Here is a 17,598-nt window from a genome sequence, read left to right on the forward strand (position 1 = left end):
AGAGAGTCTCCAGAGAGTAAAGGTTTCTAAACATTTCCAGATGCCCTGGAATTTGTACCATGCAATTTCCCTCTTTATGTACCTTCGTTTTTCATTTGTTTACGAGACTGGGAGAGCCACTGGTCTTGGGCCGGGCAACTACATGGAAGGGACGCTGCCCCCATCAGCCTGGGTGTGGAGGGAGAGGTTGGGGGACCTGCCATGACTCCTAGTGTTGCAGAAATAGCTGTCTCTCACCTCTTCCCGCAAACTAGGATCCAGCAAAAAAAAAAAAAAGATGACTTGCCCCACAAACTCTATACTCTGCAATCCCAGACTATCCTGCCTCTCTCATGCTATTTGCTCAGGCCAATCCTTCCATCCCCAGCAGCACTAGTAAGACTTCCTGTGACTGTGGAAATGTGTTATAACTCTGCACTGTCCTATAGAGCAGCCACTGGCCACATATGCCTATTGAGCAGAGCACCTGAAACTTGGCTAGTGCCATATGGCAAGAACTCAGGTTTTTTAACTTTAACTAACATAAATTTAAGTTCATGGCCAGTGGCTACCGTCCTGGAAAGCCCACATCTAGCATGTACTTTCTACATGTGCACTTGGCATGAACATTTCTTCTCCAGATCCCCAGCCTTCAAGGAACAGCTCAGAAGCTGTTATCTCCACGAGATTCAGTCTTCCACTGGAAATCATTCCTTTCTCAGAGTTTCCATTACACATTGAACTGTTTTTGTTGCATGTAACATTTTTAATGTATACATAATCACATACCACATCCTGGACCAGTCCTTTCTCTGAGGGCTGTGTGAGAATATAATTATGTCTTATTCTTACTTTGGATCCCACTATGTCTAGTGCAGTGAAAAAAAGTGAAAGTGTTAGACACTCTGTCATGTCTAATTGTTTGCGACCCCATGGACTATAGCCCATCAGGCTCCCCCGTCAATGGAATTCTCCAGGCAAGAATACTAGAGTGGGTTGCCATTCCCTTTTCCAGGGGATCTTTCCAACCCAGGGATAAAACTCAGGTCTCCTGCATTGCAGGCAGATTCTTTACCATCTGAGCCACAGGGAAACCCAATGTCTAGTGTAGGGATGTTTTTAAATGTTTGTTACATGAATCTTCTACTGACTGGAAGCAGAATTATTCACCTTAACAATGAAGAGTTGACAAGGATTATTGTGTAGTACAGGATTACCTTGACAAGAGACAGATTTGAGCCTTGGCCTTCAGCTCTTGAGAGGTAATATCTAGACCCCTGAACTGTCCTGCCTGATAGGAGGGTCTTTGTTCTCCTGGGGGCCTACAGCCATGCCAGATGGTCTAGGCTAACAGTTTGATTTACGATGGGGTCTTGGGCTGAGGGTTATCAGCTCAGCCTCTGGAGGAATGGGAGACTAAGGTCAGCCATATGGGGAGTCAGCTCTATCCAGATGGCCAGCCCCTCCCAAAAAAAACTCTGCACCTTGATGGGTTTGGGCAGTGTTTCCCTGGTAGGCAATATTCAGTGCATATTGTCACATATTGCTGAGAAAAATAAGTGCTGGCACAGGCTGGGTATTCAATATCTAATGAGTGGCTGAATAGATGGATGAAAGAATGATGTCCCCTAATACTGCAAAATCATGGGAGTTGCCAGACTCACTCAGGTCAGATCATTTCCTGTTTGGGATCTGAGTTTTCCTTTTTCTTCTTTCCTAGATAGGCACTTAATCCAGGTGTAGAGTTTACACATTTCTTTCATTTCCATTTTGAATCCTCATTTCCTGTCTCCTATCAAGAAAGCCCCTAAGCTTGCCTTTCATTTTCCCCTTTACTTTATAACAGAATCCTAAGGGTCTGTTATAGGGTCTCAGAATATTCATCTGGAAGGCATTTGAGCCTTTTCTTTATTGGAAGGGGGCTCTCATGAAACTGTTCACACCCAAGAACAGAAGACAGTCCCAGAGAGGCAAGAAGTGGGACACAACACAGCATGAATGACGAGCAAGCCCGTGAGGTCTGGGGAAGGACAGCTGGAGGGCTCCTGGGGTCCTCCAGGGGCCAGGATGCTGCTCAGGGTGGTCCAGGAGCTGCTGCTCTGTGGGGGGACATGGTCAGCAGGTCCATGTGTGGGCAGCCGGCCAGACCCCAGAGATGTCCATATCAGGCAGGACAGTGCAAGGGTCTAGAAGTTACCTTCACCAGGCACAGGTTCAGAGCCCCTAGGCAAACACTGACCAATAAATCAAGTTGAAAAATATGTAGGAAGCTGGGAATATCAACCGGGAGTATTTGTCGATGGCGTGGGTGTTCTGGAAGATGCGAAGACCCACCTGGCCCTTCAAAAGCCCCTTCTTTCTGGAGGAGCTGGATTCATTGCTCAGGGCCAGGTGGACCCCTATCTTGTCTTGTCTGTCTTCTTCCGTCAGAATATGGCTCCTCGGGTACCCGGCCAGGCTGTTGGCCTCGGACTCGCTGCAGCTCCCATCCAGCGTCATGGTTCTTGAGTGAAGCATTCCGCACATGCACGGGAGCTGTAGGCAGCAAACACAGGGGAGACGTCAGGCGCGTTTAGACCTGGAAGGGGTCCAGACGAAGGGGCCTGCGCTGAGAGTAAAGCCCACAGCTATTCGGAACCACAGAGAGCAGAACTAGCAACATCTCCAGAGATCGCTTTGTCCCATGACTCTCTACCCTTTCTGCATATTAGAGTCACCTTGGGAGTACTTTACACTGCGCACCCCCAGGCTCCACTCTAGACTAACTGATTTCAGGCTCTCAGGTTATTCTGCTAAGGAGAACCACTTGTCTGGTCCAAATGCCCTCAGTTACAAAAGCAAAAACCAAGAACAAGAGAAGCTATACAACTCTCCTGGGATCAGACAGCCGGTGTCAGAATTAGGACCTCAAATCCACATATTCTGGTTCCAACCAGGGGCCCCCAACTCTGTGTTTAAATACAAAGATGATTAGGTAGGAGACGGTCCTTATTTTAAAGGGTTACATTTAAGGTTCAAGGGTCATGGTGCCTGCCTGTTATGTATTTTTATTGTTTTATTTTATTTTTTCTTGGATAATCCTCTAAGTATAATTTATTTACAATGTATAGTTTCAGGTATAGAACAAAGTGATTCAGTTTTATATATCTAAGTATGCCTATGCAGACAGATATAGATATATATGAGACCTTTTTCAGAGTCTTTTCCATTATAGGTTATAACAAGCTATTGAATACAGTTCCCTGTGCTATACAGTAGGTCTTTGTTTATCTATTTTATATACAGTAGTGTATATCTGTTCATCCCAAACTCTTAATTTATACCCCGCCACCAACCCTTTGCCCTGTACTTTTAAATGGTTCAACTGCACTGACAAAAAAATGTTTATATGAGAAAAAATTCACACAAAAATGGCAAAATGTCAGCAATGTTGGATGGAGGGGCAGGGTGTATGGATGTACATTATCCTATTTTTTCAACCACTTCTACAAGTATGAGCATGTTCATGAGAAATTATAAGGTGGAGGGAGGGAAATGGTTTTCCTTAACTCCTCCTCACAATTTGAGTCAGCAAAGTTGGCACCAGTTAACGTTTGGCTCATGAGCCCATGTTTGTTGAACGAAGGCTTTGCCATATTTTGAATGACTCTATACAGGAAAGTCCAATACTTTCCTGTATAAATTCCAAAAGTATTTAAATATAATCCAAAGGTATTTGATAATAATCTATGTACAGATTATTAAAAATTTAAACAAGGATTCACATACCCAAGTGAAAAGGATTTGTGTTTGATGGATGCTGGACAAAAGTATGATGCCAGCCCACTGACCATGGGTTTATCTCAGTCTGTTGGCCGTAATATGTTTCCAACTCTGCTCTCAGCCCTGCTGTGCCTTTTCCATCTGGGAAAGTAAAATAATAACATTTCACACCCTGGCTCCTATTGTCATGGATCTTGAAATATACAGATGGATACCAAGAGGTATTAAGATACAAAAATAGATGAAAAAAATCAAAATTACTTGAAGTATTTTCACACTTGAAGAAATCTGTAGTTTAGAGAGCTGTTTTTTTAATCAGGCATGATTGTTTCATTATAAGTTCTATATCTTGTCCCATCAGCAACAATAATTAAGTAGTGCAGTAATACATTCCTAGAATAATTAACATAGATTTTAAGGATAAGGGTTAATAAGAGGTCATCTATTCAATTCTTTGCATTTAGATATAATCACACCCAAACTTGGTAAAATTATGAGACATTGTTATATCACTGTGACTTCTTTTTTTTAAGACACAAGTCTTTACTCCTTTTCCTTGCTCTAAGCTGAAATTCTGTCTGCTAAAATAAAAACAGACTTTTAAGATTTTGAGTTATAACCAGGTAATGCTCAAGATTATGGAAAATCTCTATTTCCCCCATCAGCTCATTGCTGAGAAAAATCAAGTGGCTCTTGGCACACTGGGAAGATCTGGATAATCAGCCAAAGAATTTGAGCACATGCGGTGGAGGGGACCCCGTGCCTTCCACTTCAACCCAAAGCGGCAGAGAGCCCCCTTTTGAACCCGGGTAAATCTAGCAGGCTCTGGTTAGACTTGCCATCTGCAGAGCAGAAGTCAAACTTCAGTGGACATCAGAATTGCTCAGGAACTTGTCAGCAATGCCAATTCCAGGGTGCCAGCTCCAGAGAATCTGAATCCATAGATATGGGGTAGGCCTGGAATCTTCATCTTTAGTAGGCTGAGAAGGTGTATCCAGGCCCCTTTGGGGACCTCAGCTCCACTGGGGGCCATGTCAACAGTCCTGAATAGTGATTTCTCTGTGGAGCAGTGAGAGAGATTTCACGTCTCCCCATCTGTCTACTCTCTAGCAACTACACCTTCTCAGCCTTTCAATCGCATGTTTGACAACAGTGGACAGCAAGCCCTTACTGCCCAGGTTTCTGTTCCCATAGACAGGGAACTAGACTTGGGGCCAATGATCTGTTCACTGATGACTTCCTCTTTGCTCCTTAGATAGCATCGTATCATCACTGCCCAAGACCAGGCTCATCATATGGTAATAGGTTGATGATCTGCCTGAGAACATGTTATATGAGGTTAATAGTTCATAAGTCCATATTTGTCAGAGGAAGGCTTTGTTATTTTTTGAAAAGCTCTCCACAAGGAAAGCCTGACAGATTATAAATCAAGTAGATTATAAATCTTAAGTAGAATCAAAGGCATTTGATAATGATCAATGAAAGCTGAGCACCTAAGAATTGATGCTTTTGAACTGTGGTGTTGGAGAGGACTCTTGAGAGTCCCTTGGACTGCAAGGAGATCCAACCACTCCATCCTAAAGGAGATCAGTCCTGGGTGTTCATTGGAAGGACTGATGTTGAAGCTGAAACTCCAATACTTTGGCCACCTCATGTGAAGAGTTGACTCATTGGAAAAGACCCTGATGTTGGGAGGGATTGGGGGCAGGAGGAGAAGGGGACGACAGAGGATGAGATGGCTGGATGGCATCACCGACTCGATGGACATGAGTTTGAGTAAACTCCGGGAGTTGGTGATGGACAGGGCGGCCTGGCGTGCTGCAATTCATGGGGTCGCAAAGAGTCGGACACGACTGAGCGACTGAACTGACTGACTGACTGAATGTACAGATTATTGAAAATGTGAACAAACATCCAAACGCTGAAGCAGAAAAGTTCCGAAGAGAACTTCAAGTGTGTATCTTAAACATTCTAGCATATTTGAAGACGCGATGGAAATACTTAGCAGATATATTGTGGAATTGAAAGACTATTTTTGAAAATGCAACACATCCTCTTTGCCTAAAATTTAAAGCTCTCTTATGCAAAGGAGCTCCCAGGCACCTAAACATGCATCAATGTAGGATTTTTCAGTCCCCTAATCTCTACATCTTTCAGATGAACATCATTTTTATTAGTGCAGTGATGAATAAGGATTTGGTAACAAGTTGGCATTTTATTTCTTAAGGTGATCAATAAGAGTCTGTGTGTGAATAGAATAGACTTTCCCTCTCTGTCCATGTGCATTCCCTGAATTCCCCATTTGCATTCCATCTCATGGTACACTTTAGGTAGTGCAGTGCTATATAGATAGCACAGTATTTCCAATGAGCCTAAAGGCTAAAGTCTCAGGATCAACGGGCCAGAGAACCGATAAATATATGAGTTTTTTATTCGAGAACTTTCCTCTTGTCTGCTCAAAGGCCATGGAGACATTTTCCCTAGACATGTTCAGGAATGATAGACTTTTCGTGCATCTAGAACCATACGATTTCAAAGTAACTTTCCCATACGCTATTGCAAGGGTGTTGTAACCCTTAACAGTAACCCTGGGAGGTGGGTGGGGTGAGGATCCTGTCATACTTTTCTAAAACAGATGAGGAGACTGAGGCCCGAGAGAAGCGGCAGAGCTGAGATCAAGAACCCAAGTCTTCCTAGCTTTTGTCCAAAGACTAGCTACGTTCTGGGATCCTTTGTGATAGAAGCTAGACTATTCTGAAATGGATCCTCCTCCTTTTGCACAAACAGCTCCCTTTTCTCCCTCCGGCTATTCTCATCCAACCCGCAGCATGGACTCCAACCAGGAAATGAATGAAACGTCTCTCGCCTTCTCCTGCGGCTTCTGCGCCTTGCGCTCCTGCACGGTGGTCAGGTAGTTGACAGCCGCGTACTCCAGCACCGAGAGGAACACGAAGACGAAGCTGACCCAGAGGTAGATGTCCACGGCCTTGATGTAGGACACGCGGGGCATGGAGGCGTTCACGCCCGTGATGATGGTGGACATGGTCAGCACCGTGGTGATCCCTGCAACGTCCAGCTTTAGTTCAGCCTCTGACAAGCGTACACGGCTGCCCCATTTTACATTCTCTCTCTCTTATACCCAGCCAGAACTGCCCCCGGCATATTTCCACCTCATAGAGGTGTGAGGGTCTGCTCCGAAGCAGCCACCCCGGTCTCCTCCTGGACCACTCACTGCATGTCCCCTTTTGCTCTGAGCCCCTTGGAGCTGGGGGTTTCTGTGATGTGACTGCCAAGATCCATGGTTCATCCCAGAGGATCTGCTCAGATGTGGAATTTAAAACAGTGACTGTGAAAATCGACTATACTTCAACAAAAAATAAAATTTTTTAATTTAATAAAAATTTAACTAATTTAATTTAATTTAAATTTAAAACTAATAAAATTAATTTAATTAAAAAAAATTTAAAAGCAGGGGCTAAAGATCCCCTCTCAAGGAACCTTCCCAAACCTCAAGAAAAGAACACACCCTCCCTCATCTGAGCCCAGAAAGCCTGTCACACCAGTTCCTTCCTCCTTGTGCCTTGCTGGTCAAACCCAACCTGATTTTGTCCAAATTGACAATGACGATGTGCAAGTGTTGACTCTGACGCTTAGGGGCTTCCAAGGCTAAGCCACAACTCAGGGAGTGCAGCTCCCCCTTCCTTCCAAGAAATCATGAAACATGGGCCCTGCTCCCAAACTCTGTCTAAACAAAGCCAACAAACAAAGTTTTTGTGTTTACAGAGTAAGTTTGGGCATTTGTCGAATTGCCTCATTTATCAGAGTACTGAGCTCTGACACTCCCAGTGGTAGAAGTCCACATCCCAGAAAAGTGCTTTCTTCCTGAAACGACTTGAGCAGAGGTGGTGTGGACTGAGCTCCCTGAGGTTTTCGCCACGTGGTCTGGGAAACTGAGGGCCCCAGTGTGGAATTGGAAAGCAAGAAGTAGGAGGAAAGTTCACTCCTCTGACTCAGACAGACCCTCGGTTAAGAACCCTGAATGGTGACTTTTACTTCTCTACATAGTGACTGGTTGGAAAAAAACAAAACAGAAAACCCACCCTGCCACACCTTATCAAGTGCTTTTACCCAGTGAGACTCTGGCGGGCACGGCTCTGCGGTCGATCCAGAAGGACACCCAGGACAGCATGACCATCAGGGTGGCGGGAAAGTAGGTTTGGAGCAAGAAGAAGAAGATGTGGCGACGCAGCGTGAAGTTGATGTACAGACGGTTGTACCAGCCTGCGGGGCACAGGAAGAAGCCGATGAGATCCCATCACAGAGGCAAAACAAACTCCTTTCCTGGGAGCCCTTCTTTCCTCATCATCATATTCATCTTTGGCAGAAAGTTAAAAGTTCATGATTGGGTGCCTTAGTACAATAAGCTTCCTTTCTAAAATCTAATCCCTCTGAGCCTCAGTTTTCCGGTCTATAAACTGGGGAGGATATCAATATTATCTACACCATAGATTCATTGGGTAGACAGTAGTTAATTCATATAAAGCGCTCAAAACAGCAGCACGTAATGAAAAAGAAATTCTTAAAAATGGCTTTAGGGGCCCCCCTGGTGGCCCAGTGGTTAAGACTCCACACTTCCACTGCAGGGGGCACAGATTCCACCCCTGGTTGATCCTACATGCTGTATGGTGCAGCCAAAAAAATGATTTGTTTCAAAAAAAAGGTTTTAGAAAAGAGTTGACTTAAACTTGCCAAGAAGAGATGAGAAAAGAAAATTGTGTGCCAAATACACGTCAGAGCAGAAGAGAAGAGAGGGATGAAGGTGAGCACCAGGGACATGAAGGGAAGCTGGCGCGGGCTGTCCTGACACCCCTGGCTGGGGCTCGCTCTTCTCCACTGGTGGATGGTGTGGACAGAAGGCCGGGGCTGGGGGCAGGCGAACGGGGAGATAGTGGCCATGCAGGAGCAGACAGTAACAAAGTCCTCTCACACCTGGGCCTGAGCTTCTCAGCACTGGGACAGGAGGGGTAGGGAAGTGAGAAGTCCTCTATGGTCCTGTGGCTACTGCAGAGCTGTATAGTGTGTAAAGGTCCATTGACCTGTATAGTGTGTAAAGGTCCTAACTCCCACCGCCCGTCAGTGTGGCTTTATGAGAAGTCAGGTCTTTGTACATGTAATCAAAGTAAGGTCAGGTGCCTTTGAGTTAGGGTGGTCTGTAACCCAGTGACAGGTGTCCTTAGAGAAGAGGGAAGTTTGGACATAGATGCATAAAAATACGGGCTTCCCTGGTGTCTCAGATGGTAATGCTCTGCCTGCAATGCAGGAGACCTGGGTTCAGTCCCCAGGTTGGGGAAGATCCCCTAGAGAAGGGAATGGCTACCCACGCCAGTATCCTTGGCTGGAGAATTCCATGGATAGAGGAGCCTGGTGGGCTACGGTCCATGGGGTTCCAAAAATTCAGACACACCATGGACACACCAGAGACACAGGGAGCCACGTGACAATAAAGGCTGAAGCCGGAGTAATGCCACAGCCCCCAGGAGCTGATAAGAGGCACGGGAGGATTCCTTCCCAGAGCCTTCAGGGGGAGCAGAGTGCTCAGGCTTCCAGCCTCTGCACTGGGAGTGAACACATTCCTATTGTTTCAAGCATCCAGTACTTTGTTAGGATGCCCCCAGGCAACTAATTACAAGGGCTGATGGTGAGATCAAAGAAGAGCTCACAAATGGATGCTCTCAAAACTGCAAATATGGACCCAGGGTCCAAGAAGAGGTCACACTACACATGAGAAATGAATCTGTATCTCTGAATATAGGTTGTAAATACCTTTCCCTGGAAAGCTATCCATCTATATCGTTAAGTCAGATGAATCAGTTTACAGAATCGTGTGTAAAACCTGACTTTTGTGAAATAACATTTTTGTCATTTTCTAAGGGCTTCCCAGGTGGCTCAGTGGTAGAGGATCCGCCCGCCAAGAGGGGACACCGGTTCTATCCCTGGATTGGAACGATCATCTGGAGAAGGAAATGTCAACCCACTCCGGTAGCCTTGCCTGGGAAATCCCATGGGCAGAGAAGGCAGGCAGGCTACAGTCCATGGGGTCTCAAAAGAGTCAGATATTACTTAGTGACTAAACAACAACAACAAATTTGTAAAATCGCATAATTTTGTAAAATGACATAATTAATCAGGATGTCTGCAAGGATATTTGCTGAATTGTTCAGAATGAGTGCCTCCAGCCATGGGATTTCAGAGGGCAGCAACTTTTAAATCCTCTGCATTGAAGTGCTATTTTTGTTTTGTTGCACTATGCATTATTAAAATAATAAAAAAAAATTATTTTCATTGGAGGGGACCCAAGAAGAATTCTAATGTGTTTTCTTCCACATGCGAACCCAACCGTGGCAGAAGTTAGCTACCCGTGCTGCTGTAGAAGGCCAGTCTGGAAGTGGTGTGGAATTTCTGAATCAGAAACTGAGACAGGGAGATCTTTTCATCCGTTTTCAGGGATTCGTCCCCATTCTTCCAATATAGCATCAGATCTTCATCTGTATATGCATCTTTGGGGAGAGGAAAAGAAGTTAATTTGACTCCCTGTCTTCTGAGGCAAGGTGGGGCAACAGGGACCTCCTACACCAGCCTGGGAGTAAATAGGTCTTATCTCTGGCAGGCAGTACTCTGTCTCAGAGTTACTAAAATGTCACAGGGAGGGAAGAAGGCAAAGATCTGTCATTACGAACACAGATACTTACAGCTTTCCAGCTCCAAAGAACAGGTCTGAGAATCCAGGGGAAAGTGGCTGAAATCCATGTTGCACATGGCGGTGACCGTAATCCTAGAACAAAACAAACATGTCGGCTCATGCAGTGACCTCCTGACTCGCCTGTCTGCCCACAGTAAGGAGGACACGGACATGGCCAGGAGCAGCTGCCTCCTTCCAGAAGCTTGGAGACCCAGGTCTCTAAGTTAACTTTTTGTTTTTGGAGCACCGTGTGGCCCACTGGACCTTATCTCCCCAACCAGGGATTGAACCCGTGTCCCCTGCATTGGAGGCACTGAGTCTTAACCACTGGACTGCCAGGGAAGTCCCTCTAAGTTAACTTTTAGAGTTTTGTCTTCTGTAAATAGTGGTATTTGCTCTGCCCGGATCCCAGCTCCTGAGGGTGTTGGTTGTGAATGACCCACACCGGCACCTCCTCCGGGCATTGTTCTTATCCAGAGAGCCACCTTCCCCAGAGATGCCCAGAGGTTATGCCTCCGCAGCACCCTCTCAAAGTTATTAGCATCAAATTCTGGCAAACTGTACAGGCAGGCCCGGAAAGTGGGAGATAAGACTATAATCACTCAAGTCAGCCCAGAAGACATGATACGGTAGCCTCTATTAAGCAGTAGCTATTGTTATTTTTCTAATGTTTATTATTAATAAACATTGATAATATGTTTGGTAGAATGATAGAATCATAGGCTGTCAGAGGTGGAGGGTGTAAAGATCATTGTCTCCCTCAATTCATTCAGGCTCAATTAGTCTCCTGACCCAAGCTTAAGATCTCCAGTGATGGGGAAGTTACCACCTATTATGGTGGCCATTTCCTCTTCAGAGAGTTCTGTTATCAGAAGGTTCAGACCTTCCCATGTATTCCACAGACCCAACCACAGTGGCAAACTCTCCAGGGCCAAACGGACAGACCACACATTTTTTTTAATAGAGGGCTGTTTTTTCTTTGTGGTGGCTTTTTAACCCGAAATTGAATAGCTAATTCATTCTACAAATACTGTTTCCTCACCTACCATGAAAAGCACAGTCTAGCTCTGACGACACGGTGGTAAATCAGTCACACTCTCCCCGGCGTTGTCCACAAGTGTTAGAGCGACTCTAGACGGAGCCCATGGCCCCGGGGACAGTTACCTCATGCTGTACAACACCTGCCCGTCTGGGAACACCCTCAGCATGATGTTGTCCGTGGTGGTGTCGTGGATGAACGACCTTTTGGAGTGAACAAAGAAGACATCGGGGACCCAGATCTTCTTCACCAGCCGGCCGTCGAAGGTCATGCTCTTGTTGCTGGCACTGGGGAAGGCCAGCCGCTCATCCTTCCAGTAATGCCGCAGGTACAAGGTCATGGTGAAGTCCTGTGGAGCCAGGGTGAGACCAGAGACGCCTGAGAGAGCGCCCTTCCTGACCGTCATTGCTGCATCCACCACCACGATGGATACCTCGGACCCAGCCTCCAGAGTCTGGGGGACAGTCTGCAGTCCTGCCGGCCACCACAACCACTGCTCCACGGGAAAGAGAATGACTCATTCTCATGCCTCGTGAGGTTGGAGCCCAGGGGACTGCACAGCTCCTCCTTCAGGCTTTGCAAAGAAAAAACGGCAGCTGTGATGCCCTCTGGCTGGCATGGAGCCAGCAGGCCAGGATTTCCCCAAAGCACTCCACCCTCTCCAATACCTGTGCACACATGGCTCCTTACCTATTGGTTCACCATTCAACTCAACTCAGTAGACACGTCCAGAAACCTGGACAGTCAAGTGTCCCATTTAGGAGGATTTCTACCACTGGACTTGTAAGATCTTTGAAGGCAGAATTATGTCCTGCCCACACTGAATCTCTAGACCCTAATTTAGTGCCTGGAAGAGCAGAGAAGTGGATGCTCAATAAATATTTGCAGGGTGGAAAAAAATGAAGGGAATGAATGGATGAAGAGATATGCAGCAGTATAACTTCAGCCTGAAACCTTATTCTGTTAACAAGTGTCTCTGTGATTGTGCCTTAAACCAAGAGTTAAGCCCTTACACTGCAGCCAGAGCTAAGACATAAATGCAGATGAGTCTTCTGGGAGCAGGTGGAGGAAGGCTGGAAAGATGCCTGTGATGGTGGGCTCAGAGTGGATGCCCATTTCTGCTCCACCAGCTCCACCCAGATCCCTCCTGCCTGTCCTGCAGGCTGGTTCCAGAGAGGTGAGCACTATCCATCCCATCTCTTGAGTCCTTCACTTCTCTGTTCTGTCTTTCTATTTGCAAACTCCCTGTTACTTCTGCCTCAGAGATCTCAGACAAGCTCTTGCTGTGCCCTCTCCACAGCTATCAGGTCTCAGCTGAAATGAGACTTCTTCAAAGAGGCTCTGGTGACCACCCAATCCTGCTGGGCAACACCATAGGGTGAGAGGCGGGCACTGGGGATCAGAGACCTGCAGACTTCAGGTGAATGCATCCACCTCCTGTGCCCCTCCGAGTGTGGCTCGTCTGACCACTCACATTCCTTGACGGGTGTGTTCAGAACATAAGGGGCTGGCTCTCACTCCCAGAGACCGAATCGGCAAGTCTGGCGTGGGGCCAAGGATCTGCATTAAATCAACATCCCCTCCCAGGCTGGGGCTTCCCAGGCGGCGCAAGTTGGCGCTGGAACCTGCCTGCCAGTGTAGGAGAGGCAAGAGTCTGGGGTTCAATCCCTGGGTTGGGAAGATCCCCGGGAGAAGGAGACGGCAACCCACTCCAGTATTCCTGCCTGGAGAATTCCATGAGGAGTCTGATGGGCTACAGTCCAGAGGGCCACAAAGAGTCAGACACGGCTGAGCGACAGAGCACCCTCCCATGTTATTTTGACCCGTGAAGATAGAGAACCCGGCTCTAGATTTCACCGCACCTGGGTCAGCCTCCAAGCCCCAGTTTTATCGCCTCCAGCTGTGGCCCCGCCCCCAGGCGCAGCCAGTAGCAGCGTGGCCCCGCCCACCGCAGGCTGCAGCGGGCCAGCAGCCCTGGCATCCCGCACCGGAACTGCCCGCCCGGGGCCCCGCGTACCATGTCCACCTCGGAGATGCTGTCCAGGCTTTCCACCTGCACGTCCACGCCCACGGGGATGGCAGGGCCTGCAGAGGGGCAAAGACAGCCGGTTAAATCTCCTTCCACCGGGCGGGCATACAGCTCCAGCCACCTTCCATGCGGACCCTGGCTAGAGCAGGAGTGAGGCAGTGAATCGGATTCCCTGAGGGTTTTCTTACTCCTTCCCGATGTGTTGGGTGCCTAGGCGTTCTCCATGAAGGCTGGGACTGTGTCTACCTTAAGTGCCTTTCCTGGGTCACATGTGTGTGTGCTATCTCTTCAGTCGTGTCCGACTGTGACTCCATCGACTGTAGCCCGCCAGGCTTCTCTGTCCATGGGATTCTCCAGGAGAGAATACTGGAGTGGGTTGCCTTGCTCTGCTCCAGGGGATCTTCCTGATCCAGGGATCGAAACTGCATCTCTTAGGTCTCCTGCACTGGCAGGCGGATTCTTCACCATTAGCGCCACCTGGGAAGGCCAGGGTGGGTGTTTAATCTATGCTTGTATGAGTGGATGAGCTGGATTGTGTATATGTTATGCTTCTGTGAAATGATTTTTTTAGATTTTAATATTTATTTAAATTTAATCTTAATATTTTAAAATATTTAGTATTTTAAAAACTTCTTAAATGGGAAAAACCAAAACCCTGTATCTGTCAGGCATATCAATGAATGCTGTTCCACTCACAGGTAACCGATGTCTTTGAGAGCCTCAGGTGGCCCCTGGACACGGCCTTCTGAGAGGAAGGCGTTGTCTGGAGGCCAGCCTGCTGCATCTGGGCTCGCTGGGCCCTGGCCGGTGGTTGCAGGACTGGGGCATGCCGACCCACAGTGGTCTGAGCTGGGAGAAACTTAGGTGGCGGTGGGAGTCTGGGTCTCAGGGAATGAGGACTGGCAGGGCCAGGGACTTCAGCTGAGGGCAGGGAAGGAGGATCAGAGATCCTGACAGGATCTAGTGGGTCAGGACATTGGATGGGCTCACCGATTTCCCCAAGCCTCTCCCGGTAGGTTTGTTAATACTTGCAATCCTACCATAAGAGATTCGGGGGGCTTTGACTGAGCATGATAGAATGAGAGCATTTTAGTTATTACTGGTGGGATTTCATGGCTATTTTCTGTGTCCTTAAACATGAACACAAATGAACACACACACACTGCTTTTTTTCACCTGTCACACAGCGTAGCTTGTGGAATCCTAGTTCCCCAGCCAGGAATTGAACCCAGGCCCACAGCAGGGAAAGCACTGAGTCCTAACCACTGGACTGCCGGGAATCCCCACTTTTTAATTTTACTTTTCCCCTCCCAGATTAATTGGGTCATAGGCTGATCTTTTTATTTTCCTGTGCTCTCAACTGATGGCTCAGGTCAGGGCTCATGAAAGATCACTGCTCTGACAGCCAGTCTTCTTATTCTAGGCTCCAGGCAGAGTGGAATGGCCAGTGTGAGGCAGAGGCCCCCTCCTCAGGGCTGACTGCCGGTCTTTCTCTCCTGAGGGGACTGCAACATGAGGAAGGGTCTGCAGCAGCCTGGCTGGGGTCCCCCCTCCCAGCACCTAGTACTGGACTGTGTACTCCCAGTATCACCGAGGGAATCAGTGCTGTTTACTTCCTTGTCCTCTGGATCTCCGTTACCCCTGAGACATTAAAACAGCCCAGGGCCAGAGCTCTTCACCCTCTCTTTCCCGTGTCCCCTTTCTATAGAGCACCGCACACCGGTAATGCCCGGTCATCCCAAAAGCCAAAGGGCAGAAACAGTAGAGCCATAACCCTCTTTGGACCCACTTCCCTGTGCCCTGGTCCTCGGATAATGAGTACAGTGTTTGACCAGTGGCCGGACAGTTTCCAGATAAAATACGTCAGTTTGCGTGGTGCCTGCCACTGTGTCTCCCTGTCCCCCGGGCCTGCCTGGCCCTCTGGAGCTCCAGTCGGTCTTTGGAGAGAAAGTTGACAAAGCCTGGGAGGGTGAATTCACGGCTATGAGGTGCTGCCCATATGGGAGGGCAGGGCGGGTGTCGGGGATCCTGGGCTGTTGGAAACCATCTGTGTATTCAGGAGGCTCCAGAGCCGTGTTCAGGGACTCGCACCCCCAAGCTTGAATGGGACCAACAACTCTGCCTTCCTTGGTCCCAGGGCAGTGAAGGTCATCTTGGCCTTTGACCGGCCCAGCAGCCCAAGGCTAACATTCCACCCTCAAGTTCTCCTGAGTGCTCCATTTCATCATCCTTCCCAACCTGATTTTTGAGAAATTCTTCCAAATTACTGGCCTTTCTCCTTCTTCCATGAACAATTTTATGTTTTTAGTAGGACTGAGCCCTATAAGAGTTAGAAAGAAAATAGTCTAGTGAAGTTAACTAGGCATTCATGTCTCGGCTCCAGAGCACTGATGTGGGTTTTTCAGCTTTAAGAAGATTGAAGATCCTGCATGCTGCAACTAAAATCTGGTGCAGCCAAATAAATAAATATTTTTTTAAAACTAGGAATAGGTACATAGAAATAAATCTAACAAGCTATCTAAATGTCTTCTATAAAGAAAGCTACGAAGTACTGAGAAAAATGAAAGAAGACCTAAGTAAAGGAAAAATAATTTTCTTGAATTGGAAGATTCAATATTATAAAGATATTAATTGTGTGTTTGTGTGTTTACTTTGCCAACAAAGGTCCGTCTAGTCAAGGCTATGGCTTTCCCAGTGGTCATGCATGGATGTGAGAGCTGGACTATAAACTGTCAGGAAGCATTTAACAGTAAGATTCCTGTGTGCTGTTTCCTATCTCTCTTGAGCCCTCGGTTCCTTATCAGTCCCTTTCAGGGGCCAGAGGAGCAGGCAAGCCTCTCCCAGGACAGAGATCAAAGAGATGGGATGCTTGCATAGGATTTCCTTCATTAGCTTTTCCATTTGGTGAAAGGGGTCATTTACGACCCTCTTTTGTTATAGATCACCTCTTGGCCTTATGGCCTCTATGGCTCCTTGCTTCCTTGGTAAACTTGTAAAGTCTGGTCTCTTGATCTTTATCTAAAGAAGCTACTGGTACATATACTCTTACAGAATTCAGTAGAGCACCTTTGCTCCATCAGAGCTTGGGTCCCCGTGTCTGTCTGTCTTTCTTTCTCTCTCTCTCTCTAGCTCTGTATTTCTGGCTGATTCCCTGGAGTGCGAAAGCTGGCTGCGTAACCCAGGGAATATTAGCCTCTTTCCTTCTTTCACTCTCTCATTGTCGACTCCAGACCACCAGGTTCCGGTCCAATAAAGAACCAACAATAAACAAAGCTGAGTGCCGAAGAATTGATGCTTTTGAACTGTGGTGTTGGAGAAGACTCTTGAGAGTCCCTTGGACTGCAAGGAGATCCAACCACTCCATCCTAAAGGAGATCAGTCCTGGGTGTTCATTGGAAGGACTGATGTTGAAGCTGAAACTCCAATACTTTGGCCACCTCATGCAAAGAACTGACTCATTGGAAAAGACCCTGATGCTGGGAAAGATTGAGGGCAGGAGGAGAAGGGGACGACAGAGGATGAGATGGTTGGATGGCATCACCGACTCAATGGACATGAGTGTGGGTAGGCTCCGGGAGTTGGTGATGGACAGGGGGGCCTGGCGTGCTGCGGTTCATGGGGTCACAAAGAGTCGGAGACAACTGAGCGACTGAACTGAACTGGGTGTGTTAGTTGCTCAGCTGTGTCTGACTCTTTGAGATCCCATGGACAGCAGCCCAGCAGGCTCCTATGTCCATGGAATTTTCTAGGCAAGAATGCTGGAGTGGGTTGCCATTCCCTTCTCCAGGGAATCTTCCCTACCCAGGGATAGAAACTGGATCTCCCACACTGCAGGCAGATTCTTTACCGTCTGAGCCACCAGGGAAGCCCAGAGATATTAATTACCCCATATTAAACTATAGACTCAATGCAATTATAATAAAAATCCCATTTGGTTTTCTTGTGGAACTTGACAAAGACATTATTAGGAAACTCAAAGTTGCAATAATAATCCTTCTTGAAGGAAAAAAGGGTGGGAGGATTTGTTCTACCAGATATCAGGATTTGCTA

General features: G+C 47.2%; 1 protein-coding gene across 1 annotated transcript in view; it reads right to left on the bottom strand.

Annotated features, from left to right (window-relative positions):
- Positions 1–1,688: 1,688 nt before the first annotated feature.
- Positions 1,689–17,598, bottom strand: part of LOC122422744 (gamma-aminobutyric acid receptor subunit rho-2) — a 40,996-nt gene continuing 25,086 nt past the window's right edge. The window contains exons 3-9 of the mRNA XM_043439371.1: positions 13,537–13,604; positions 11,645–11,868; positions 10,491–10,573; positions 10,158–10,298; positions 7,870–8,022; positions 6,608–6,804; positions 1,689–2,514 (exon numbers count right to left, since the gene is read on the bottom strand). Coding sequence (XP_043295306.1) covers positions 2,203–2,514; positions 6,608–6,804; positions 7,870–8,022; positions 10,158–10,298; positions 10,491–10,573; positions 11,645–11,868; positions 13,537–13,604 — 1,178 coding nt within the window. The 3' untranslated portion in view covers positions 1,689–2,202. The remainder of the gene's footprint in view (positions 2,515–6,607; positions 6,805–7,869; positions 8,023–10,157; positions 10,299–10,490; positions 10,574–11,644; positions 11,869–13,536; positions 13,605–17,598) is intronic.

This window comes from Cervus canadensis, chromosome 20, assembly GCF_019320065.1.
Source record: "Cervus canadensis isolate Bull #8, Minnesota chromosome 20, ASM1932006v1, whole genome shotgun sequence".
Lineage (NCBI taxonomy): Eukaryota > Metazoa > Chordata > Mammalia > Artiodactyla > Cervidae > Cervus > Cervus canadensis.